Genomic DNA, 25,084 nt, shown 5'->3' with positions numbered 1-25,084 from the left:
AAGCATTTAACTGACTACCAAACCCAAACACACACACACACACACACATATATATATTTGTACTGATGCAGAAATAAATATAGATAAGGTTGGCTGTGGGGGACAGATAACTGTACAAGAACTATAAACCAAAAATAGATAGCTGAAACAAATGTATAAAGAATAAGCTAGCAACTATTCAGTTGTATTGGTGCAAATTTAGAACATCTGACAGCATTCACGGGATAAGATTAGCTGAAAAATCAGATGTTCAGGCACATAAGAGAGTAGAATTATTACATGAATTCTAGATGAAATGATTATCTTGAATCTAAAGGGTCACACAGCAAATCAGTATTTAGATCATCTCACTTCATATCTTCAGCTTATTTCCAAGACACAATTAATCAAGAGTACCCGTTGTCACCCCTCAAAGACCAGGCATGCCTACTCCTCTTTTTGCATCATAAGTCTTCTCCAGCACCACATCAATTGGAGTATCCTTGGGACCAGCTGCAACCCAAGTTCAGAGAATTGTCAGCAGAAAGAACTTTAAATTTAGTGTTTGCTTGAATACACTTATGTTTTCTACTTTTTGGGGATTCAAAAGTGAAATGAAGGAGAAATAAACATGTTCAAGATGTTCCTTGAGAAATCTTCATCATCGATTTCACCTTAAAAATTAATAATAATAATAAAAAAAAAAAAGTGTAATCAAGCAAGTTCATAGTGATATCAAGTTGGATTGCCAATTGGCAATCTATTACATTTTACACGATACACGTTGAAGTCAGCGTTTGATTACAAGCTGCAACAGTTTAAAGAAAAGAGTAAAGCAAACATAAATATATTGTGAAAGAGTATTTGAGCTACCTAGTTCATAGTCAATTTGTCAAAGCCAAAATTCATAATATTAACACATTACCCCCAATATTTTTTTTTCCATAACAAGGTTTCACATTCCTTGTCTAAGTAAGAGAGGCAACAAGTGCAAGCCTCGTGAATAGTGTAAATGACGCACAAACTACTAAGTCTATGTTCTGTGTATCTGCATGTAGAAAGCAGAATGATTTTTAGTATGTACCAAATGTAGGTCTTGGAGTAGTCCTTATCTTCAAGATCTCAGGGCGAGGAATTATGGATCCAGATGCTCCAATACCTCTGGATACTCTTACTTTTGTGCCATCTTCAAGATACTTAGTCCCAATCTTACAAGGTTTCCTGCAGAAAAATCTGTAAATATTCATTCTGAACATTGGAATTGTAAAGCCAAGAACAAGCACCACAACATCTTAGATTAAATTTTAAGGACTCTTATAGGCTATACCCAGTAACTGGATCAAGAACTTGAACATTTGAGACATGAAGAGGGGCTTCAACTGTAAAGATCCCACCTTCATGACCCTGACCTTGCTTGATATGTTTCTTAACCTGTATAGACAGAATACAAACTTGTTGCAGCCACAATTTTAAAAATAATGTAGAGGTGGATGACATGAACACATAATTTTAAATAATGACAATAAAACAACACAGAATCCTAACGATGAAAAAGCTTCTTATATTGAGAACATCTTTACTATAAGGGTCAAGTCAAAATAATAGTTATTTAGGTCGTTAGTAGGAAACTATAATATTCATGTGCTATCAGTCTCCTTCTTGCTAGGATCCTAGGATGCAACTAAGGGCCTATAAATATGGACATCCCGAGTCTCACTTTGCCTTAAATTATTTGGTCCTTTTAGTTAAGGTGAACAACAGAATGGCTGTGAAAAGTAATCTGATAGACCTCCTATTAATTACGTGTACGCTAGGAGAGGGGGGATAAAAGAGAGGACAGGTCAGCCAGTTAGTTATGAGAATTCTGGTTGAGTGTAGGAGGGTACACGGGGTAAATTAGGCCAGAGTATATAGCTGAGTAATTTTGTTGTATTGAGCATGGAGAAATTGGTGTAATTTTCTGTTTTGTTTGGAGAGAACCAAGCTCTCGAATTCTTGGTAATTTGAATGATAATTCTGGCCAAATTCTTGCTATCTTTCCTACTGTTTTATTTGCAATCTATTTTATACTGCTATCATATTGGTATCAGAGCACAGATCTACCATGGGACCTAAAACTATTCCGCAGCTGGAGTTGGTGGAAGAGAAACTTGAAGAGGTGCAATCTGAGCTGAGACGTGAAGTTTCGGAAATGAGAGCTCAGATGCAACACTTCCCACAGGAGCTCGAGGCTCTTCGCACGGATACCCAGAGAATTCCGGGACTGGAGAAGAAGGTGGAGTTCTTGATTGGCCATATCACAACGTTGTTGCAAGGATCGACGCGTATGGGTACGACGGGGCCAAGTGAGGAGAACGACCGACAACGACGGGCAGTGGACGGTGACTGTTCGGCATCCCATGCTCCGCAACCAGATCCGACGGGAACACAACAGCCCCCTACGATGCCGACGGAGACTACGGCCACTCCGGTCGATTTCTCTGGCGGACGTGATTTCGGTCCTCCCCGTATGGAGCTTCCTCTGTTTTCTGGTGAAAATCCCGACGGATGGGTGTTGCGGGCTGAACGTTACTTTGTTTTGAACCGATTCTCTGAGCATCACAAGTTGGAAGCGGCTATCATTGGGTTAGAGGGAGCTGCCCTAACTTGGTTCCAGTGGGAGAACCAGAGGCATCCCATCACTTCGTGGTCGACATTGAAGCGGCTGTTGCTGCTTCGATTCCGTGAGGTGCCGATTGGGTCGACGACAGAGGAGCTGCTGTCCATTCGACAAGAGACCACGGTGAAGGCTTATCGTCTTCGTTGGGAGGCCCTGGCTTCTCGGGTGGCCGGCGTCCCGGAGCACGTATTGGAAGGGTGTTTCGTCAAGGGGCTGAAGGAGGAGATTAAGGGACCGTTGCATATGTTACAGCCTTTGGGCTTAGCCCATATCATGGACACAGCCCAGCGTATTGAAGAAGGGCACCAACTTCTGGGATTGGGCCTTCAGCACAAAGGGGCTTACACTAGGGTTTCTCCAGGCCCAATTACACCACCACGTTACTCTCCTTTCCCTGCGACTGTACGGCCGACTCAGCCCCCTTTCACGAACAGTTCTGGGCCGATATCGACGTTTTCTGGGCAGTGGGGAGGCAAACAACCCAGTTCTTCAACACCTAAACGTTTGACAGAAACTGAATACCAAGATAAACGCAGCAAGGGCCTTTGCTTTAGGTGTGATAAAAAATTTCACAGGGGGCATGTATGTGAACAAAAGACATTACAGGTGCTTTTGGTGGGAGATGACAATGAGGAGAGCGAACCTTCAGAGTCCCCTCCTCTTAGCCCAGAAGCCAGCTTGGAAGCAACATCGGAAGACCAGTTAGCTATGTTATCATTGAATTCATTAGTCGGCATCTCTTCAGCTCATACGATGAAGCTATCGGGTATGATTGCCGAACAACCAGTCACAGTCCTTATTGATAGTGGTGCGACACATAACTTCATCTCAAAGGAGTTAGTGGAGGCTTCGAAGATCCCCATTACAGCGACTACAGCTTATGGAGTCCTACTTGGGACGGGAGGTAAGGTGAGAACGGACGGAGTTTGTACGAACGTGGAGCTGGAGCTGGGCACTTTAAAGGTGATTACTGATTTTCTACCGCTGGATTTGGGTGGTGCGGATGTTATCTTGGGTATTCAGTGGCTAGGGTCGCTGGGAAATATGCAAGTTAATTGGAAAACGATGGTGATGAAGTTTGAAGTGGGAGGAACATGGATCACACTACAAGGGGACCCCAGTTTATGTAAATCACAAATTTCGCTCAAGGCACTTATTCATTCGGTTCAGCAAGAGGGGCAAGGTTACTGGATTCAGTTTGGTTCCCTGTCCACGGAACACATCCAAGAACCCGACTGTGTACCGCCGGCAGTAGTGTCATTATTGCAGCAGCATGAGCCAGTTTTTTATCTACCGGAAGGATTACCACCGCAGCGTTCTCATGAGCACAAGATTACTTTAAAGGAGGGGGCTGGTCCAATTTCAGTTCGTCCTTATCGCTATGCGCAGGTCCAGAAAGATGAAATTGAGCGATTAGTTAAGGAAATGCTGCGAGCCAGAATTATACAGCCTAGCACGAGCCCTTTTTCCAGCCCAGTTTTGTTGGTAAAGAAAAAAGATGGCAGCTGGAGGTTTTGCGTGGATTATAGAGCATTAAATCGGGAAACCGTTGCTGATAAGTTCCCCATTCCGGTCATTGACGAGCTTCTTGATGAGTTGTATGGCGCAAAAGTGTTTTCTAAGTTGGATCTCAAGTCGGGTTATCATCAAATTCGCATGGCAGCTAGGGATGTTGAAAAGACAGCGTTTCGCACGCATGAGGGACATTACGAATTTTTAGTCATGCCTTTTGGCTTGACTAACGCTCCAGCTACATTCCAAGCCTTAATGAATGAGGTTTTTCGTGAATTTCTTAGAAAATTTGTGCTTGTTTTTTTTGACGATATTTTGATCTACAGTGCCTCCATGGAACTTCATCTGCAACACCTGGATATTGTCTTAAACTGCCTCAGCCAACACCAGCTGTTTGCAAACAAAAAGAAATGCTTATTTGCCCAGTCACAGTTGGAGTATTTAGGCCACATTGTTTCAGCAGAGGGGGTGTCCGCCGACCCCCTTAAATTGGCTGCCATGCGCCAATGGCCCACGCCAAGAACACTTAAGGAGCTGAGGGGATTTTTGGGCTTAACTGGATACTACCGAAAGTTCGTTCGAGGATATGGCCAGCTCGCTAAACCGTTGACAGACCAGTTAAAAAAAGATGCATTTGGCTGGAATGAAGAGGCACAGGCAGCGTTTGATGGTTTGAAACAGTCTCTGTGTGATATTCCAGTTTTGGCTTTGCCAAATTTTTCAAAACCATTTGTGGTTGAAACGGATGCTTCCGGCACAGGTATTGGGGCTGTCTTGATGCAAAACCAGCGGCCTATTGCGTATTTCAGCAAAGCTTTGTCCCCTCGGGCTCGCGGTAAGTCAGTTTATGAAAGAGAACTCATGGCCATCGTCCTCGCTATCCAAAAATGGCGTCCATATTTACTTGGGAGACATTTCATTGTTCGAACTGATCAAAGGAGTTTACGGTACTTATTGGAGCAGCGTATGGTCGCCACTGAACACCAGAAATGGCTCACAAAACTGCTGGGGTATGATTTTCAGATTCAATATCGGCCCGGTTTAGAAAACAAGGCTGCCGATGCGTTATCGAGGGTGCTGCCAGAGGTAACTTGCCAAGCAATTTCAGTCCCAAATCTGATTTCTGTTGCTGATTTACAATCTCATGTCGCCACGGACCCACTGTTAGCTAAGATAATCCAGCACCTACAAGCAGGGAAGTCATGTACGGGGTACTCTTATCAACAAGGCTGTTTAAAGTTCAAAGGCAGGTTGGTTTTACCATCCTCTTCCCCGTTTATTCCGCTTTTGCTGCAGGAATACCATGACAGTAACGTAGGGGGTCACGCTGGCGTGTTTCGGACCTTTCAACGGATAGCTGCCGACTTCTATTGGCAAGGAATGCGAGCTGATATACAGAAATATGTTGCTGAATGTTCAGTGTGCCAGCAGAATAAGTATTTGGCGCAATCCCCAACAGGTTTACTTCAGCCTCTTCCTATCCCGGAGCAAGTATGGGATGATATTTCTATGGATTTTATTGAGGGACTACCTCAATCTAATGGCTTTGACTCGATATTGGTCGTGGTGGATCGCCTTTCTAAATATGCCCATTTTATCCCACTTCGGCACCCATACTCAGCCACCACCGTTGCATCAGTTTTTGTTAAGGAAGTTGTCAAATTACATGGTATTCCTCAATCTATTGTGACAGATCGTGACAAAAATTTTTTGAGCCTCTTTTGGAAGGAACTGTTTAGATTGCAAGGGACTGTTCTTAAGCGGAGTTCGGCGTACCACCCACAGACGGATGGCCAGACGGAGGTCGTCAATAGATGCTTGGAGACATATCTTCGCTGTTTCGTGAGTACGAAGACAACACAGTGGGTTAAATGGCTGCCATGGGCTGAGTTTTGGTACAACACTTCGTATCATTCCTCAGCGGGTATGACACCTTTCAAAGCTCTCTATCACAGAGATCCTCCACCTTTAATACGGCTGGAAGGTAACCAAACAATTGTTTCAGCAGTTGAACAGAATTTACAGGCTCGGGATGAGGTTTTGGATTTATTAAAACTGAATCTCCAGCGTGCTCAGCAGAAGATGAAGCATCAAGCGGATAAAAAACGGAAAGATATTCAGTTTCAAGTGGGCGATAAAGTCTATGTGAAGCTCAAGCCTTATCGGCAGCGCACTTTGGCTAAAAGAAAAAACCAGAAATTGGGTCCGCTGTTTTTTGGCCCTTTTCCAGTGCTGTCACGCATTGGGGGTGCGGCTTATCGACTTCAGCTCCCATCGGATGCAAAGATCCACCCAGTTTTTCATGTTTCTGTACTTCGGCCAGCGTTGGGTCCTCTCCAATCTGCAACTAAGCTCCCTATGAATCTGTCCTCTGAGATGGAATGGCTGCTGGAACCCAAGAAGGTGTTGGACATACGACCAGGAACTCACAGAACACAGCCACAGGTTTTGATCCAGTGGCTACACCTTCCTGAATGCGAATCCACTTGGGAGGACTTTGCCACAATTCAGCAACAATTTCCAAGTTTCCACCTTGAGGACAAGGTGCGTCTTTGGGCGGGGGGTAATGATAGACCTCCTATTAATTACGTGTACGCTAGGAGAGGGGGGATAAAAGAGAGGACAGGTCAGCCAGTTAGTTATGAGAATTCTGGTTGAGTGTAGGAGGGTACACGGGGTAAATTAGGCCAGAGTATATAGCTGAGTAATTTTGTTGTATTGAGCATGGAGAAATTGGTGTAATTTTCTGTTTTGTTTGGAGAGAACCAAGCTCTCGAATTCTTGGTAATTTGAATGATAATTCTGGCCAAATTCTTGCTATCTTTCCTACTGTTTTATTTGCAATCTATTTTATACTGCTATCATAATCTCTCTAAGAATATAGAATATAAGGTATCTAATTTGAAGAAATATGATGTAAGCAAATAGATACAGCAGTGTCAAGATTAGAAAGGACTACGAGATATCACCCCCAAGAAGGGTAGCTCAAATGATCATGTATATGGTTTGCTTTAACGAGGTCTGAGGTTCGAGTCCCTCTTGTGCACTTACATGGCAACTGCTGTAATGTTCTGGTCCCCAAAAATTATCTTTGTTTAAAACTTGAAACCAATTACACCGGGGAATGAAGTTGATCAACCATAGCAATTAAAAAGTTCACTCTACAGTTGCTATATAAATGAAACCAAATGGAAACACAGCAGAATGATTTTGGAGATTGTTTCATAGTTTTAACTCTCCATTTCCAATCCATTCCTTAACCATTGAAGAAACAAAAAAAATATTGAAATAGTTGTTTGAAAGTACATTATGTATAAAAAGAAATCAAGGCAAATGAGCACAAACACAATGGAAATCTTAAAGCAGCTCTGTCCAAGTCTAACACAATCTTACCAGATTTTTGCCTTCAACAATAATTCGATTCTGAGAGCGAACAACACGCTTAACAAGACCACTCTCACCTTTGTCTTTGCCCCTTGTTATCATCACCTGAAAACAGCCAACAAACACAAGATAATTCAAAACCATTTCTTTTTCCTTTGAGTTATGTTAAGTTAAACAAGAACAAGAACAGTCAGTGTTTTTGTTTACATTATCTCCCCTGACAATCTTCCAATGCCTAATAAGCTTCTCAGCTGCTTTCCAACCCATATTTAATCAAAAATGGTAAGAGTAAGAGTACCCAAATCCTTAAGATGTTTATAAGAGGTATCTGCACCCGCCAAGTATAACAACATTAGCCAAAAACACCAAAAGCAAGAATGTTCACAGACTAATGTTAATGCAAATTTGAGAGCCATTATTAAAAGACAAAAGCTTGAACCAAAAAAATAAGACCCCAATTTGCAGAAGCAATAGAAACTACTTCAATGAAAACAAAAACTCAGCTTGAATACGGCTAGAGGGAGAGAGAGAGAGAACAGTTATTGTTTGGTTCGATCACGTTTAGAAAAAATGGCAGGAATATCAATTTATCATCATCATCATCATCACTAACCTTGAATTTCAATCCGAAATCGATAAACCCCTAATGGCTAAAACCCTCTTTGTGATATCCAAAGACTGTAAATTTGAAGAATCGCCATGGCGAACTCAGACGACGGCGACTCATATTGGGAAGATGGGCCAAGCCCATCTTTGGGCCCACACTTACTTGTTCGGTAGCCCATTTAGAGCCCAAACATTATTTTTTAGAAAAATGACATAATCCACCACCAAAATAAAAAAAATAATTAAAATTGAAACATACGTTAGGTAGGGGATAAGTTGAAAATTAGCTAGTTTAATGAGTTCTTAACTAAAATTACCTCATAAATATTCTTTATTTAGTTCTACCTATTTTTATCACAGACAATTCCAAAAATACCCTTGACCACATGGTACTCTTCTAAAAACAATATCCACCAATTATAGGGGTATAATAGGTATATTGATTGAAATAGTTGGTATTATACTAAAACTTAAAAATTATAAATAAAAAATAAAGGGTTTACCTAAAAGTAACCACTGAAACTAATTTCTACATTAGGTAGAAATATTGTATGGTCTATCTCTTTCTTTTCTTCTTCTTCTTCTTCTTCTTTTCTTCTTCTTCTTCTTCTTCTTCTTCTTCTTCTTCTTCTTCTTCTTCTTCTCGATAGCCAACCACCTTTCACTCACCCATCTGTGTTTTTTTCTTCTTCTTCTTCTTTCATCTATGATCGACCACCGCCAACGTCAACATACGCCACTTAGACACGTGTTTATCGATCGCCAAAGCGCCAGCCCTTAAGCCTTGTCCCCCCAATTGTTGTTGGGTGCTGTGAGTGGAGAAAATGAGATTTTGTTTAACTTCACAAAATTAAATTTGTAAATGTTAGTTATAAAATGTAATTTTTAGTTACAAATTAGTTCTGTAAATTTTAGTTACAAAAAAAAATTTGTTTTTAAAGTTAAGAATCAATCTGTTAAAGTTAATTACAAAAATGTCTTTTTGTAACTATATTTTGTAAAAAAAAAATCTAATGTTTATTATTATGGCTTTATTAGGGATTGTTTCAAATTGTTTATGAAGATGGTACTTTTGCAATGATATGTTTAAGTGGGTTTTAACTTGGGTGGGTATGGTAAAAAGTATTAGGTTCTATGTCACAACTATTTGGTAATGAGTGGAATAATTTATGTTTTTATGAATGGTATAATGTTTCATCACACTTTCTATGGAGGATACTCCAACATTCCTCCTCAAGATAGTGTTTATTTTTGTTGATCATTCTTGAATGACTCGATCGGAAGTGATTAGTTTACTCACTATTCCAAATTGCAAGGTCAATATTTGAATCGATTTTGATAGAATATGCTCATAAGAGCTTTTTGATCTCTCTTATCATGTAAGAATAAAAGGTGGAATGGACGTTTAGAAAATAAGAGTGAAGGATAAAATAGTGAGAGAATGGAAAATATAAAAAGTAGAATGAAAGGTATAGTAAGAAACATGTCTCAAAAGTAATCAGTGATGTGGAGTAACCATAATCTTATATAAATTATATAATGTTTTCACACTTTTCATATGGAATATTCTAACAATTTATAATGGCCCAAATTCAAAAATCCCTCGAACCCAACTTAAAATCCGAGCTTGAATCCATGAAAAAATCAAGACTATTCAGATGAATTTTAGTAACACGTTTCTCTAACCCAAAATCGAAAAAATCTAAACTCGAGAATGCAACTCATGTACACCCCTACAAACTACGAATAAAAAAATTATGCAAATCTAATTATATAGTGAATAAAGTACAAACAAAGCACTGCAAAGTTTATATATGTTGAAAAAGTAAGGGTCTGATTAGTTCGCGATTAGAAAACTGTACTTTTGAAAAGTGAGATTCTGAAATGAAAATCTGAATTTAGTGACTAAAAACATATTTATGAAAATGTGATTAGTTCAATATCTGTAAATTGTTTTTGAGTTTTAAAAAATTGAATATGTGAAAATAAATAAAAAACATAGTTTTATTGTTTTCTACTTTTCTTTATAAAATATAAATTCTTATTTGGATTTAATTTTCAAACACAGTCTACCAATCATGTATTTTGACGGGTCCCACAGATTTTAAAAATCTAAAATCATAAAATTGTATGCGAATTGGATACCAATCACACCCTAAATGATTTGATAAAGGCTCTAGTGACCAAATTACATTATCATTTTCCTTTTTCTCCAACAACTTACTTGGACATTACCTAAAAATGAAAAAGGTGATGCTTATGAGCATGAAGGAAAAACCAATCCTTTTTTGATCAATCCAACATTGTTACAAGAAGCTTCAACCACACCATCTCCCTCTCTTACCAAATTCACATCTCTCATTGAAATTCCTTGGCATTCAAAAGTCTTGCTACAATTAATCTTAACAGCCACTTTTGAGAAGCTACTCCCAGTTATGTTATTGTAGAACACATTGCTTATTCGTACTGCCGAATACTGCCACATAAAATATAAAATAATCAGTAAAAATATATTTTCTTTTAACGTTGTCTCGCAAAATATCATTATTTTGATAATATCTAATAAAGTAACCTTTCATATAGAATGTCGAGTAAATTCGAAAGGATGTTAAGTGTGTCGAGAATGCTACGTTGCAATGAATTATTAAAAAAATGACATCTTGGCAAAATGACCTATTTTTTAAAAGTTATTTTGCACTCTAGCCTAGTTTTAATATTTTTTTGCAAAATGATCTCTCATAATTTAGACAGGTGGTCGAAAAATTTAAATAGCTGGTCGAAAATGTTAGACAACTAGTCGAAAAATTTAGACAACTGGTCGAATTTTAGACAGAGACCATTTTACAAAAAATTATCAAAAGTAGGCCAGAATGCAAAACCACTTAAAAAAAAGATGTTATTTTCACCAATTTCTCTTAAAAAAAATACTAATTTATAAAATCGCATTATTATAATTATCATTATTCATTTGTATAACCTGTTCGGGACAAGGGTCCTTTTGATCACAATAGTATTGGTCTATGATGATGGGGTTGGTCACATTGTACATTGCTATGTTTTGAAAGATTATGTTTTCTCCATAACCAGATCCTCCCTGCATAATCATAATCATATTATATAATTATTGCTTAAAGCATGCCTAGTAAAAGAGAAAGAACAATTATGATATGTGAAATTTGGAAAATATGTGAGTTATAATCTTGTTATGGAAAATTGAAAGTAAATTGAAAAATTCACCTGCCAACTCTTTATTCTGACTCCATTAGAAGTTCCCAACATTGTTACTGTGTCCACTGTCACATTGTAGACTTTAGATTCTGTGTTATTAGGTCCTAAGCTACCAATGCTGCATATACATAAAAATATGATTCGTTATATGAGAACGATTACAATGCATCATTTTTTTTACAACATTGGTGCATTCTTTTCAATTTTCGGCACTTGGATAGATATAATCCCAAATTTTTTTATATGACGGTGTACATTGTAGGTATTTAGAATATCCTGCAAATTTTTAAGAAATTCTGAATATTTACGAAGCCGAAAACAGAGCTCAAACTGTCAAATTTTACACGCGTACACAAAAAAACAAGCACGCGTGCAACAGGCAGTTTAGACTCTGTTTCAGTACCATAGTTTATTCGGAATTTCTTGAAAATTTAGGATGTTCTAGATAGCTATAATGTATACCTTCATATAAAAAAAATTTGGATTATAACTATTCAGGTGCCGAAATAGAAAAAGGATGCACCGGTGTTGCAAAAAAATGAGATGCGTTGTAGTTGCTCTCTATGTTATATATCATTATTATTGGCCATGAAAAATTATCAAAAGAATATATTATTTTATTAAATCCAAAACCTTATTCCATGACCAGGACCACAAGTTATATCTGTAGCTCTAACATTGGTTGACCCATTTATGATGGAAATACAGTCATCACCTTCAACCAAAAAAAATATAATAAGTTAAACATTTTGATAATTTTTTTGAAAAATTACTTTCAGAGTGTCAAACACCCAAAAATTAATAAGCATAGAATACTATTCCAAGATTTAGTCAATAATAGAGGCTTAGTTAGGTGAGAAAATTAGTTAAGATGTGTATTAAATAGTTACCTGTTTTGATAATAGAGTTCATCACATGAATATGTTGTGTGCTTCTCATATGAATTCCATCTGTGTTTGGACTGTTACTTGGGGCTGTCACTAATATATTTTCAGCTTTGACATTGACACATGCATCAAAGAATAGATGGAATCTTTGTCCATCTTTGAACCTCAGATTGGTCACATTTAGATTCTTACAATCATAGAAAGTTACAGCCTGTTACCAAACAAAGCCAAAAAAAAATGAGTTACTTAACATGGGAAACTTGTATAAAAAAAAATTCAATTCCTGTAGTTTTTTGCAAAATAGTCTTCCAGATAAAGTCTCGGCTCTCAAGCACTTTCAACACAGTGTTAAATGTGTCTAGTATCTCATTGTACAAAGTGACTTCAAAATATGAGTGTCTTAGCAAAATTCCCTTTTTTTTAAATTATTTTGTAATTTGACCTAATTTTGATAATGTTTTTGCAAAATGGCCTCCGACACCTCTTTTGAGATTTCGAGACACTCCGTTAGGGTTTTCAAACACCTTATCCAGAATTCGAAACACCTAATATGGACTCCAGACGGAACCCACTTTACAAAAAGATTATCAAAACAAAGTCTATAAAATAAACTCTAGAAAAATATATATATTTTGCCAAGCACCTCAAATTGTAAATACTTGAAATATCATAAACAAATATTGAAAAGGAAGATCCATGAACTTACTATTGGAGAACGAACACAGGACTGTGAAATAGTGAAAAGCCACCCAAACAAAATCACAGAAAGAAAAAAAGTTAGTATTTTTTATAAGATCACATGGCTCTAAGTTATTGGAGTACATACATGCCTATAATGTAAATGCACACTCACTTTACAAGCACATGGCCCAATAAATAAGAGTCATTGGACCAGCCTAAGACCAACAAGCATTAATGTTTTTCTTAATGAATCACTACAAAACATAAATAATAAATAAATGAAAATTTTGTGAAAATGACTTTCTTTTTTTTTTTTAAGATTTTGATGTGCCCAATTTTTGATAATGTTTTGCAAAATAACATCTGTTTAACATTCGACCTTGTCTAAATTTTCTAACCATCTGTCTCAAATTTTTTACTGACCATTTAAATTTTTCGACCATCTGTCTAAATTTTTGATTAAATTATCAGATATCATTTTATAAAAAATTATTAAAACTAAGCTAAAATGCAAAATAACTTTAAAAAATAAATCATTTCGACAAAAAAAAAAAACCCTAAATAAATAGATAAGAGAAGAGTTGTTGTGACATACAAGGGAATTGATGACACTGCAAGAGTTTTTCCACCAAACTTTTCCCTTACCATCAAAAGTTCCACCTCCTTCAACTCTCAAGTTTTTCACACTAACAAACACAAGCCAGTGCCACAGATCTTCTCTGTACTCACTCTGCTCAGTAGAAGCTTCAATTGTTCCAACAATCTAATACAATCACATATATATATATATATTAGCAAATATAGGTACTTACTTGTATATATGTACATAATGTACTAAATAACTCACCTTCAAAGTGAGCAGAGAAAATTTGCAAGGGCCAGTAAAATTCATTGGCCCAAGGAGATAAGTTCTGTTTGGGACCAAAAAAACACCCCCTTTGGAAGAACAAGCCTGATTCCAAGTCTTGTTAAATGCCTATGTACCAATCAAACTTCAATGTCAGATTCTAACTCATCAAATCAAAACATTAACTTTTGAGTTACCTTTCTGTCATCTGTGCCATCACCCTTAGCTCCAAAATCATCTACATTGAAGATCTGGGATGGTTTCCAGTGAGAGCTTCCATGGCTGAGCCTTGAAACAGGTCCAAGAGTGGAAATGGCAAGTGGGTTTTCTTGGTTTTGGCCATAAGAGAAAGGAACACTAGAAGAGGTTAGTAGAGCTAGCAAGGGGAGAAAAAAATGGAGTGTTTTTACATACATTTTTTCAGTTGAGTAAGAGCTTAAGCAGAAGAAAGTTAACAACCTTGGGTTATTTTATATGGTACAAAAAGTTGGGAAAGTTTTAAAGTAATGATGCAATTTCACTGTTACTTTTTTTTTTTTTAAATTGGATTTTGAAAAGAGTTTATATTTTGTTGGACCTGTGATTTTTCTCATTACCAGTTTGGACTCTGTGTTTTGATAAATTACTTTTTGAACCATATGTTTTGTAAAATGGTTAAAATAGAACTCTAAACTCATTTTTGATGAAGAAAAAAATTGAATATAACAATACAGTTTTTAAGCAGAATGATTTTATTTTTGTTCTGAATTATTAGTTTAGTAAATTATTTGTGATTTTAGTTGAGAAAACATTGACCAAAATCGGGTTTAGGATTCTTTTTTAACCATTTTACAAAATACAAGGTCCAAAAAATAATTTATCAAAATACAGAGTCCAAACAAATAATGAGATAAAATACAGAGTCCAAAAAATTATATACCTCTTGAGTGAGAGCTTAAGCATAAGAAAGGTAAGCTTGGGTTCTTTTATATGGTAAAAAAAGTTGGGAAAGTTTCAAAGTAATGATGCAATTTTACTGTTACCTTTCTTTTTTTTGGTCTCTTTTTCAAAGAATTGGATTTTGAAAAACATGAATGGGGGATGGTATGGCTAACTCTCTTTAGCTCAACAACTACGCACATGAGGTGCACTATGCTCAATTTCAACAAGAGATGAGTGTGTTTTTATTTATATTTTGCTTTAATGCCAAGTAGGACCCTACACATCACTTCACATTGAGATTTTTTTTGAAAAAAATGACATTTTTTTTAATGTTTTTATGGCTTTTTCACATATACCCAACATTTTACCAAGTATTAACTACACTTGTCCTACACATTTACCAAAATTGCATAATGTAACAAAAGAAAAACTTCAAAAAAGATATGAATCATAGTGAATATGATGTTAATCCCAGCAATTATCTACTCTATTATTTAAAATACATTACTAAGATCACTCCTAATAGGTGATCTAAAATATAATTATGTGATATGATATATAGGTAGATTTTATAAATATTAAAAGATATTATGATATTATTGATAGTTAAAGAAAATATTTAAAATTAATAGAAAATATTTAAAAATATAGTATTTAAATTATATAGAAAAAAAAAATAGAGAAGCTGATGTATGGTGTAATGTAAAAGTTAGAAGTAAAATAAAAAATGTGTGTTTTTTAGAACTATTTTAAAAAATGAAGTAGAGCATCCATTGGGAGTGCTTTAAAATCTTACTTTCTCTATTTTACAGTATACTATATATTAGTCTATATATTATTTTACATTATTTAAATATTATATCTTTGAACATTTTTATTAATTAAAATAATAAAAAACTAATAAATTTGAAAAGAGAAAGAAAAGAAAATGAATAAAAAAATAGAAAATAAATGTTTTAAATGAGCTCTTAAAAATCTATAAATGTAGAAATGAAAATAAAGAATATAAAGAAACTCTATTTTAGAAAATTGATTTAAATGAGCTATTGCATGGTAATTTTAACAATTTTCTCTATAACAAAAAGTTGCTTTTGTAAGTACGTCATCTATTAGAGTTATTAAGCATGTTGACTAAACAGACATTTGTCACATGTAATCAACCTATTTCATTTAAAAAAATATTTTAAATTATAAAAATGAATTAAAAAGACATTTTAAATTAATATAAATTGAAAAAATACATATTTTAAGGATAAAAATATCAAAATTATGGAGTGATACATGTCTAATGAGTCTACACTTAACAACTCTCCAACATAGTAAGTACTAACAAAAATAATATTTTAGTAACTTTTGGTATTTTTGCGGCAAAGAAAAAAAATTAGGTATTTATTTTTAAAATATATTGAATATTAATTATTTTTACTGTAAAAATAAAATATTAAATATTTAATTGTGACAAGTATGCTGCAAATTTTTTTTTAATGAATTTTTTTTTTTTATAACTTTTTCAGTGTCCCAAAATTATACTTTACATATACCCAATATTTTACCAAGTATTAACTACACTACACATATATACCAAAATTGCATAATGTACGAAAAGAAATTTTTGAAAAAAGATTTGAGTCATACTGGATATAAATGTATATCTAACTCAAAAATGGATGTTGAATTACTTGGTCTTTTATCTAAAGCAAACTATACTTTCTTTTAGTCTCTCAAAAAATTCAGAATATTAGGTAGATGGGGAGACCATTATGAGGGAATCACCATATTTTTCTCACTAAAAGTCATCACCTAAAACAACCAACAAAAGAAAATTAATATAGAATATGATCAAAAAGTAGGAGATATCACCCAATATGAGTAGCTTAAATGATCATACATGTGCTTTGCTCCAAAAAAATCTAAAGTTTGAGTCCTTTTTAGAAACCTACTTCGAATAAGATTAGGGAGAATAAAATTCAAGATATCTTTATTTAAAACTTGAACTATATCATGCCATGGAAATAATATTCCATCATAATTTAATATATATATATATATTTTTTTTTTTGCTTGAGAAAGAAAAACTTTAACGAACCAAAACAACTTACAAACAAAAGCTCACAAAGAGCTACCAAGAAAACAGATTACAAATTGCGAATGAAATCAAGCATAGCCTTCTCTTTGTTCAGAATATTCTTCCTAGCAAAGCTAATCATTTTAGCCTTCAAACAAGTTTTAATCAAATGATCAACTCTTTGAAAAAAAAAAGCAAAATAATAAAAAATACAAGAATTACGATTTAGCCAAATGAAGTCAACCGAAGGAGCAAGCAAGAGCAGCTGCGGCAATTCTTTGTAACAACCCGTTTGATCTCCCATTTATCCATCACAATTTAATATTTTCATTTAAGGGCAAATGTTATCTTTATTAAAAAAAAAATTACATGATTATTGGTGCTTTGTGTCATTGGTAATCATTGGTCAATCCTTTAGTTGAGTCATTAATCATCCAAAATTTAAGTTCAACTAAATTACTAACAAAAATCATTATATGCCATCATGAATATGATTAGCTACTTTATCTTATTTTTTTCGGTTAATAATTAAAATTTTAGTATGAGGATTGACAATTTTTTTTTAGTATAAACTTACAAAATAATCTTGCCTAACATCTAAATATCTAATGATACACATTCAACACCTTATCAAGAAGACTACTTTGTAAAGAACTATCAAAAAAAGATTAATTTGCAAAATGATATTAGAAAAAAAAATATATAGGTGTTGTTTGATAACATTTAAAAAAAAGTTTTTTATTTAATTAATTAAAAATTTGACAATTAAACATAAAATGTGTTTGTTAACTCTATTTTTATTTATTATTATTTTAAATTTTAATTAAAATTTATTAAATTTTAAAACTATAATTTTTTCACTTTCAATTTTTTTTAAACAGTTTTCAAATTTTCCTTTCTTTTTTTACTTCTTTTCTTCAAATCAACACTTCATATTGTTATCAAACACATTTATTATTTTTTGTTTTTAATAACAAAAAACAAAAATAGTTACCAAAAATATTTTTATTTTTTAAAAATAAAAAAATACAAATAAAATAATATTTATATTTTTGTGTTTAAAAAAATCAAAAACAAAAATTTTACCAAACGGACTCATATCTTTTCACCAATTACTATTTGGTACAAACTACAAATTAAAATATATACCAATCCAATTATATGGGGAATAAAGTAAAGAAAAAGCACCACAAAATTTACATTATGCTGGAAAAAATAACTAGTTTGAGACATAATGGCTCTAGTGCCCAAATTTTATTACCATTTTTATTTTTTTGAAGTGGCCTTAACAAACAACAAATTGATTTAGTACTAGCAAAATAAAAGGAATGTAGTTTGTTCTTACAAACTAGGGCAATGAGCATGAAGGAGAAACCAATCCTTTTTGAGTCAATCCAACATTATGACAATAAGCTTCAACCACACCATCTCCCTCTCTTACAAAATTCACATTTCTCATTGAAATCCCTTGACATTCAAAAGTTTTACTACAGTTGAAATTCACAGCCACTTTTTTGAAACTGCTCCCGGTTATGTTACTGTACACCACGTTGCTTATTTGTACTGCCGAGTACTGCCATGAACAAAAAGATAGAGTAATCGGTAAAAATAGACTTTGTTCTTTTTAATATAGTAATATTTTTTTGATAATTTTTTACAAAATAGTTTTCCAGACATGTTATCGAGTAAACTCGACAAGATGTTATCAAGTATCTCAATAATGCTTATTTGTAAAACTACATTAAAAAATGGATAGGTAACCATTTGATACCCTGTGTTTTTGCAAAGTATCATTTTGGTACCCTCTGTTTTCAATAATGCTCATATGGTACCCTGTATTTTAAAATCGTACATATTTGGTACCCTAAACTCAAATTTAATTAATAAAATTTTACCAATTTAATCAAACTGCTGTCAATTATGTAAGTTCCAAATTTAAATTTAATTACTTAATTACATATAACTGATGACAGTTTGATCATATTGACAAAATTTTATCTATCAAATCTGAGTCTAGGGTATCAAATATGTATAATTTTAAAATACATGATACCATATAAGCATTATTGAAAACAGAGAGTACCAAAATGATACTTTGAAAAAACATAAGGTACCAAACGAGTAAATTCCCTTAAAAAATAGATCATTTTGGTGATTGCCCCTATTTATATGTATAATTAAAAACATATTATCATTATTGATTTGTATCACCTGTTCAGGACAAGGGTCATCTTGATCACAGTAGTACTGGTCTATGATGATGGGGTTGGTCACATTGTGCATTGCTATGTTTTGAAAGACAAAGTTTTCACCATATCCAGATCCTCCCTGTATAATCACATATCATATTATGTTATGTAGTGAGTTGCTCATACATCTTTAATTGTGGAAAAATTACACATAGCACTGTAAATTTCAAACAAAATTAATAAATATAAAATTTTATGAAAATTACAAAAATACATATAATAGTTTGTAACAGTTTTATTACTGCCTGTTATAATTTTCTATTATCTCTATAAATGTTGTTTATCAAATTGTAACATATGGTTACAAACTTGTAAATTTTATTATAAATTTGTAAACTTTAGTTAAAAAAAACTGTATTGTTACAAATTTGTAAATTTTATCTTTAAAAAAAACTTCATATTTACAATTATGCTACTTTATTTATTTATTTTTGTAATTTTTAAATATTATGTATTTTTATGAATTTTCCTTTAATTATTGCTTAAAGCATGCCATGCCATGCATATCATATTATATATATATATATATATGGGAATTTAATCATTTGGTACTTTATATTTTTGCAAAATATCATTTTGGTACCCTCTATTTTCAATAATGCTCATATGATATCATGTATTTTAAAATTATACATATTTGATACCCTAGACTCAGATCTGATAGATAAAATTTTGTCAATATGATCAAACTGTCATCAGTTATATGTAATTAAGTAATTAAATTTAAATTTGGAACTTACATAGTTGACAGCAGTTTGATTAAATTGGTAAAATTTTATTAATTAAATTTAAGTTTAGGGTACCAAATATGTACAATTTTAAAATACAGGTTTCTATATGAGCATTATTGAAAACAAAATGTACTAAAATGATACTTTGCAAAAATACAAAATATCACATGGTTACCCCTATATATATATATATATATATATATATATATATATATATAAACAGAAAAACAGAGAGTAAAAAACAGTTCAGAACTTGATGTGGACAATATATAATGTTTGTTGGGTCAAAATATAAGTGGTTAGGTCATATGCAAATTTCACAACTAAGTCAAAAGAAAAACAAAATGAGGAAGTAAGTATTGGAACAAATGTTTTCTAGCCTTTTATCTTCCAATATTAATTTAGTGTGCCCATATCAAGCCTAAATGTGCGCAAACTTTAATTATTTTCTCAAACTTTTTCTACCAACTTTTCAAAAAGCTCTTTCTACTTTGGATGAAAAATCTAGTAAAAAAGAAAGAACATAATAAAGGTGAATGCTTTCCATCTTCTTTTAGTTGAAATTTTGAATATATATACATATATATTTATATATAAATATTTTGTACTTTGAATGTAATCAGATCGGTCTTATTCAATTTAATCAGACTCTCCGTATACCCTGGAGATTGTTAAGGGGTTTGGAACCCGAGAACAATCCATTTATCAAGGTATGGAGTCACCGTCGTTTCCAGTATAGCCGACGAGAGACTACTTCCTATGGGTCACCACTTCCAAAGGGCTATATTATCAACGTTAAAATTAAATAGGAAGTTTAACTCCATAATATTTGTTGACTAAAAAACTATAACAATTGTTATGTACGTGCCTAATAAGAAGTAGGGTTGTGCAGAAATTTTTACAACCCGTCCAACCCGAATAAACCGCCCAAATCAACCCGAATAAACCGCCCAAACCAACCTGAAAAAACTGCCAAAAAACGCAACCTGAATAAACCGACCAAAATTTAAACCGCCCAATTGTTACATTGGCGCGAGTTGAAAATAATTATTAACCCGCCCAATATAATCCGACCAGCCCAATTAAAAACTTTTTATTAATTTATTATTTTTAATACATTTAAATAAATATATTAAATTTATATTTGTAATTAGACTTTGGTTTGTAATTTGACTTTGGACTATATTAATTTTCTTTTTTATTTTAATGATATATGTTTGTTACTTTGTTTAATACTTTTAATGTTGATGCAATTATTAATATATTGTCAATTAATATATAAGAATTTTTTTCAAATAAATATATAAATTAATTAAGTTTTGTTTTTTTTTTTTCTTAATTGAGCAAACTACGGGTTCACTTTTGCTAACCCGATTATGACATTAGACGAGTAAAAATGCCTTATAACCCGATCAACCCGCCCAATGATCAGCCCTAATAAGAAGGTCACATTCACACTATAAATAACATAGTATTATCATGTTATGGAAAATTGATATTAAATTGAAGATTTCACCTGCCAACTCTTTATTCTGACTCCATTAGTAGTTCCTGAAATTGTTACTCTATCCACCAGCACATTGGAGACTTGAGCTTCTGTATTTTTAGGTCCTAAGCTACCAATGCTGCATATACATAAAATATGATATAAGTTATGTATCATTATTGGTCATGACTATATATAATATTTGGATAAAATAATATATCATATGTATATAATAAATTAAGCTGATTGAGTTGACCTTATTCCATGACCTGGGCCACAAGTTATATCTGTCACCCTAACATTGGTTGTCCCATTTATGATAGAGATACAGTCATCACCTTCAACCAAAAAAATATGATAATAAGAAAAATATTCCAAGATTTGGTCAATTATAAAGGCTTAATAAAGTGACAAAATTTGTTTTGATATGTATTTTTGGTTACCTGTTTTGATAACACAGTTACTCAACTGAATATTCTGTGTGCGTTGCATGTGAATTCCATCTGTGTTTGGACTGTGCCTTGGGGCAGTTACTAAAAGATTGTCAACTTTGACATTCACACATGCATCAAAGAAAAGATGGAATTTTTGTGCATCTTTGAATCTCAGATTGGTCACTATTAGATTCTTACAATCAAAGAAAGTTACAGCCTATAACCAAAAAAAAAAAAAAAGGTTAGATATTTATATGGGAAACTAAAACAAGAAGTAGCTCGAAACGGTTAGGTATCTGGTTTAATTTCAACCTATCTCGTAAATCCACGCTCGTACTTATATCCATTCGGGAAGAATAGTAATTCTTCAATGATTGTTATAGTTTCTGAATTTTCAAATATTGTAAGTTTAGGAGGAGTGAATGTGAAACTTAAATATATGTGTATATATTGTTTCACTATAATTATCAAAGGCTTAAAATTTAATAAAGAAATAGAGAAATGTTAGAGGACACTAATGGGGTCCAACACTATGTGAATGCGACATATTGCTATGAGATTTTTTCATAAATATGGCTTTTTAACTATTAATATGCAAAAATATGGTAATTAAACTTTTCTTAGTTTGTATAGACAAATTTAATTAAAAAAAATCGGATTATGAAAAAAAAGTATGGCATAATAATGATTTTTTACAAAAATATGGCATAATAATGATTTTTTTACAAAAATGTGGGAAAAAAATCTCATAGAATGGAATACAAGTTTTAAAAAGCCATAAACTAATACTTGTAAAAAAAAAGTAATATTTTTTAAAACTTTATTAAAAAACCCATATAAAATGTAATTTTCACTATTGTTATTGGTGTAATATAATTTCGAGGCTTATATAATTTGAATTTATAACTAATATATAGTATCGCTAACCAATTACGAGGAATCATCTCGTGTGGTATCAAACACCTTAAGGTGTCAAATAACAACACTCCAAAAAAATAATATAAAGAAAGATGCATGAACTTACATGTGGTGCGCGAACACAAGGCTGTCAAATAACAGAAAGATTCCCCAAACAAAATAGAAAGAAAGAAAGAAAAAATTAGTATTTGTAATGAACTTTATATAAATTATCTTTCTTAATAAAATATAGACATAAAAAAGCAAGAGGTGAGAAAAAAGTGACATACAAGGGATTTGTTGACTTTGCAAGAGTTTTCCCACCATATCTTTCCCTTACCATCAAAAGTTCCACCACCTTCAACCTTCATGTTCTCCACACCAACAAACACAAGCCAATGCCACCTATCTTTTCTGTAGTCTCTTCTTTGAGAAGAAGCTTTGATTGTTCCAGCAATCTAATACAAGAGTATTTGATATAAATATATAAAAAAAATTTAAGCATAATATACTCGAGAGAGTGAGTTTGTAGCTCAAACGGTCAGACATGTAGTTTGCCCTGATGTTCGAGTTTGAATACCTATGAGGCAATTGCGATAGTTTTCCGAACCCCAAATATTTTCGAAAAGTATTGAGTAACAAAGTAACTCACCTTTAATGTAAGCTGAGAAGATTTGCAAGGACCTGTAAAGTTCATTGGTCTAAGGTAATAAGTTCGATTCTTTGGGACCAAAAACACACCCCCTTGGGATTTACAAGCCCTCTTCCAAGTCTTCTTAAATGCCTATGTACCAATTAACTTCAAAGTCAAATTCCAGTAATCAACAATATCAAATGATCATTATCGAAAATGAGTTTTGATTCGAACTACCTTTCTATCATCTGTTCCATCACCCTTGGCTCCAAAATCATCTACATTGAAGACCTGAGGCGAAAACCGATGAGAGCTTCCATGGCTAAGCCTCGAAACAGGTCCAAGAGTGTTGGGATTGATGTCAGACTCGAGCAGGGTTGGAAACTCATTCTCATCTTGATGATGATGAGAAATGGCAAGTGGGTCATTTTGGTTTCTACCAAAAGAGAGATGAAAAAAGGCAGAGGTTGCTAGAGCTAGCAAGGGAAGAAAATAATGGAGTTTTGGATACATCTTCATTTGAATGAGCTTAAGTAGAAGAAAGCTCAGCTAAGTGACAAAGGCATATGATTTGCAATGAAGCTTGGCTTCTTGTATATAATACAAAAAGTTGGGAAAGTTTCAAAGTAATGATGTATTGCTTATAGTCTTATAAAACTAGGCACAAAAAAAGGAATACAAAAATAGGCCGCCACTATTGATTTTCCACTTCAATTATACTAAAGGACAAATCAAATGCCATGCTTTGCTCACACAAATGGCTAATATCATCCTCAAAAGTTAAATTCACCGAACATTCACATACACAGTATTTATCATTTGAAAAAAGTCTTAGGAAAATATATAAGAACAATAATATTTTTACAAAGGAAAAAGTTACTACTCTTAACACACCAATTGATTTTAAGAGGATCAAATGAGCAAAAGAGTCCAATAGAACATAGTTATAAGAAACAACACAATTTGACAAGAGTATATAGAATACTCCTATCTATCTATACCAATGAAAACATTTGATAACAAAAGGAAACCCAGCAAACAGAATCAAATGATGGTTTCTTTGTTCTTATCCAATCCTTTTTTTCTCTGGTTTAAGAACAAGTAAAAAAACAAATGAAATCACATAGAAAATCTAACAGCTGCTGCCCACTTTGACTTTCCCACTATAAGAAGATAGTCTCACCAGATTTTGGGCATTGAATAGTGACACAATTCTGGCAATGAGTGAGTCACCATATCTTTGGAATAGTTTTTTTTTTTTGTGGGATATCTTTGGAATAGTTAATATAGAAGAAGAGACTAATCTTATAGGGAAAATTAAAGTAGTTTAATACAATATATATATATAAAGAAAATATATTTTTTGTTATAATATACATTTTACTTATTACATACAATTTGTTTCTTTTATTTTTATTTTTATAATAGTTAGATTTATTTGATTTTTTATTTTTGTATTTGATTTTTTTCCTTATTTATTTTAAAAAATATAATGGTAGTAACAATATAATGTTAAAATAATTTTCCTTTTTTTTTTTGGTTCAAAATCATCACTATCATTAAGAACCCGAAATTATCTCTCTCCTCAATAGATATAATTTTTCCTCCAATTTAATAATAAAGAGGAATATTTTTTTAAGTGCAATAATAATAAACAAATGTTTATATATTAAATAAATTAATAAATAAAATACTAATATACACGTAAGTTTATATATTAACTGTGTTGATTATTCTGTGCACAATTATAAATAACAGACAAATAAAATAAACAACTCTGCGTATATGTTTATTTAAAAAAAAAATTCAAAGTATACATGATTATATTTATATGATATATGTTTTGTGTTTCATTGTATATTATATTTGTGTCAGTTTAAATTT

At 33.0% G+C, this 25,084-nt stretch overlaps 3 protein-coding genes across 6 annotated transcripts; all 3 read right to left on the bottom strand.

Annotated features, from left to right (window-relative positions):
* Positions 1-111: 111 nt before the first annotated feature.
* On the bottom strand, positions 112-8,284 carry LOC133829649 (uncharacterized). 2 transcript variants are annotated; one of them, XM_062259391.1, is made up of 6 exons: positions 8,148-8,284; positions 7,742-7,862; positions 7,544-7,639; positions 1,307-1,410; positions 1,064-1,200; positions 112-492 (listed from the first exon to the last, which is right to left on the bottom strand). In XM_062259391.1, the coding sequence occupies exons 2-6, from the start codon at positions 7,799-7,801 to the stop codon at positions 410-412; spliced, it is 480 nt and encodes a 159-aa protein (XP_062115375.1). In that variant the 5' UTR covers positions 7,802-7,862; positions 8,148-8,284; the 3' UTR covers positions 112-409. The 2 variants fall into 2 exon arrangements, with proteins under 2 accessions (XP_062115375.1, XP_062115376.1); XM_062259392.1 differs by having other exon boundaries at positions 7,742-7,869; positions 8,149-8,238.
* A 1,974-nt stretch (positions 8,285-10,258) lies between these two features.
* Positions 10,259-14,236, bottom strand: LOC133829647 (polygalacturonase-like). Of its 2 annotated transcripts, XM_062259384.1 has the most exons (9): positions 13,981-14,235; positions 13,784-13,912; positions 13,532-13,699; positions 12,962-12,982; positions 12,259-12,466; positions 12,002-12,083; positions 11,378-11,486; positions 11,118-11,234; positions 10,259-10,616 (listed from the first exon to the last, which is right to left on the bottom strand). In XM_062259384.1, the coding sequence occupies exons 1-9, from the start codon at positions 14,197-14,199 to the stop codon at positions 10,398-10,400; spliced, it is 1,272 nt and encodes a 423-aa protein (XP_062115368.1). In that variant the 5' UTR covers positions 14,200-14,235; the 3' UTR covers positions 10,259-10,397. The 2 variants fall into 2 exon arrangements, with proteins under 2 accessions (XP_062115368.1, XP_062115369.1); XM_062259385.1 differs by lacking the exon at positions 12,962-12,982 and having other exon boundaries at positions 13,981-14,236.
* A 3,702-nt stretch (positions 14,237-17,938) lies between these two features.
* LOC133829645 (polygalacturonase-like) lies at positions 17,939-23,813 on the bottom strand. Of its 2 annotated transcripts, XM_062259381.1 has the most exons (9): positions 23,438-23,811; positions 23,219-23,350; positions 22,857-23,024; positions 22,694-22,714; positions 21,679-21,886; positions 21,492-21,573; positions 21,266-21,374; positions 18,981-19,097; positions 17,939-18,342 (listed from the first exon to the last, which is right to left on the bottom strand). In XM_062259381.1, exons 1-9 carry the CDS (start codon positions 23,717-23,719, stop codon positions 18,118-18,120), a joined length of 1,344 nt encoding a protein of 447 aa, XP_062115365.1. In that variant the 5' UTR covers positions 23,720-23,811; the 3' UTR covers positions 17,939-18,117. The 2 variants fall into 2 exon arrangements, with proteins under 2 accessions (XP_062115365.1, XP_062115366.1); XM_062259382.1 differs by lacking the exons at positions 17,939-18,342; positions 18,981-19,097 and adding an exon at positions 20,008-20,718 and having other exon boundaries at positions 23,438-23,813.
* Positions 23,814-25,084: the final 1,271 nt, after the last annotated feature.

The sequence above is a fragment of the Humulus lupulus genome, chromosome 4 (assembly GCF_963169125.1).
Source record: "Humulus lupulus chromosome 4, drHumLupu1.1, whole genome shotgun sequence".
Classification (NCBI taxonomy): Eukaryota; Viridiplantae; Streptophyta; class Magnoliopsida; order Rosales; family Cannabaceae; genus Humulus; species Humulus lupulus.
Note: the sequence above shows the minus strand (reverse complement) of the source record. Positions and strands in the feature narration are given on the sequence as shown.

Bases quoted from the DNA above. Each gene is read 5' to 3' on its own strand.
- LOC133829649 (XM_062259391.1), bottom strand. From the start codon at position 7,801: ATGGGTTGGAAAGCAGCTGAGAAGCTTATTAGGCATTGGAAGATTGTC. The intron at 7,640-7,741 runs GTAAACAAAAAC...GGCTGTTTTCAG, and splicing joins AGATTGTCAGGGGAGATAAT to GTGATGATAACAAGGGGCAA. The intron at 493-1,063 runs GTACATACTAAA...CTTGGGTTGCAG, and splicing joins TACTCCAAGACCTACATTTG to CTGGTCCCAAGGATACTCCA.
- LOC133829647 (XM_062259384.1), bottom strand. From the start codon at position 14,199: ATGTATGTAAAAACACTCCATTTTTTTCTCCCCTTGCTAGCTCTACTA. The intron at 12,084-12,258 runs GTAACTATTTAA...TTTTGGTTGAAG, and splicing joins GAACTCTATTATCAAAACAG to GTGATGACTGTATTTCCATC. The intron at 11,487-12,001 runs GTTTTGGATTTA...ATGTATATGCAG, and splicing joins GGTCCTGGTCATGGAATAAG to CATTGGTAGCTTAGGACCTA.
- LOC133829645 (XM_062259381.1), bottom strand. From the start codon at position 23,719: ATGAAGATGTATCCAAAACTCCATTATTTTCTTCCCTTGCTAGCTCTA. The intron at 21,887-22,693 runs GTAAGTTCATGC...TTTTGGTTATAG, and splicing joins CTTGTGTTCGCGCACCACAT to GCTGTAACTTTCTTTGATTG. The intron at 21,574-21,678 runs GTAACCAAAAAT...TTTTGGTTGAAG, and splicing joins TAACTGTGTTATCAAAACAG to GTGATGACTGTATCTCTATC.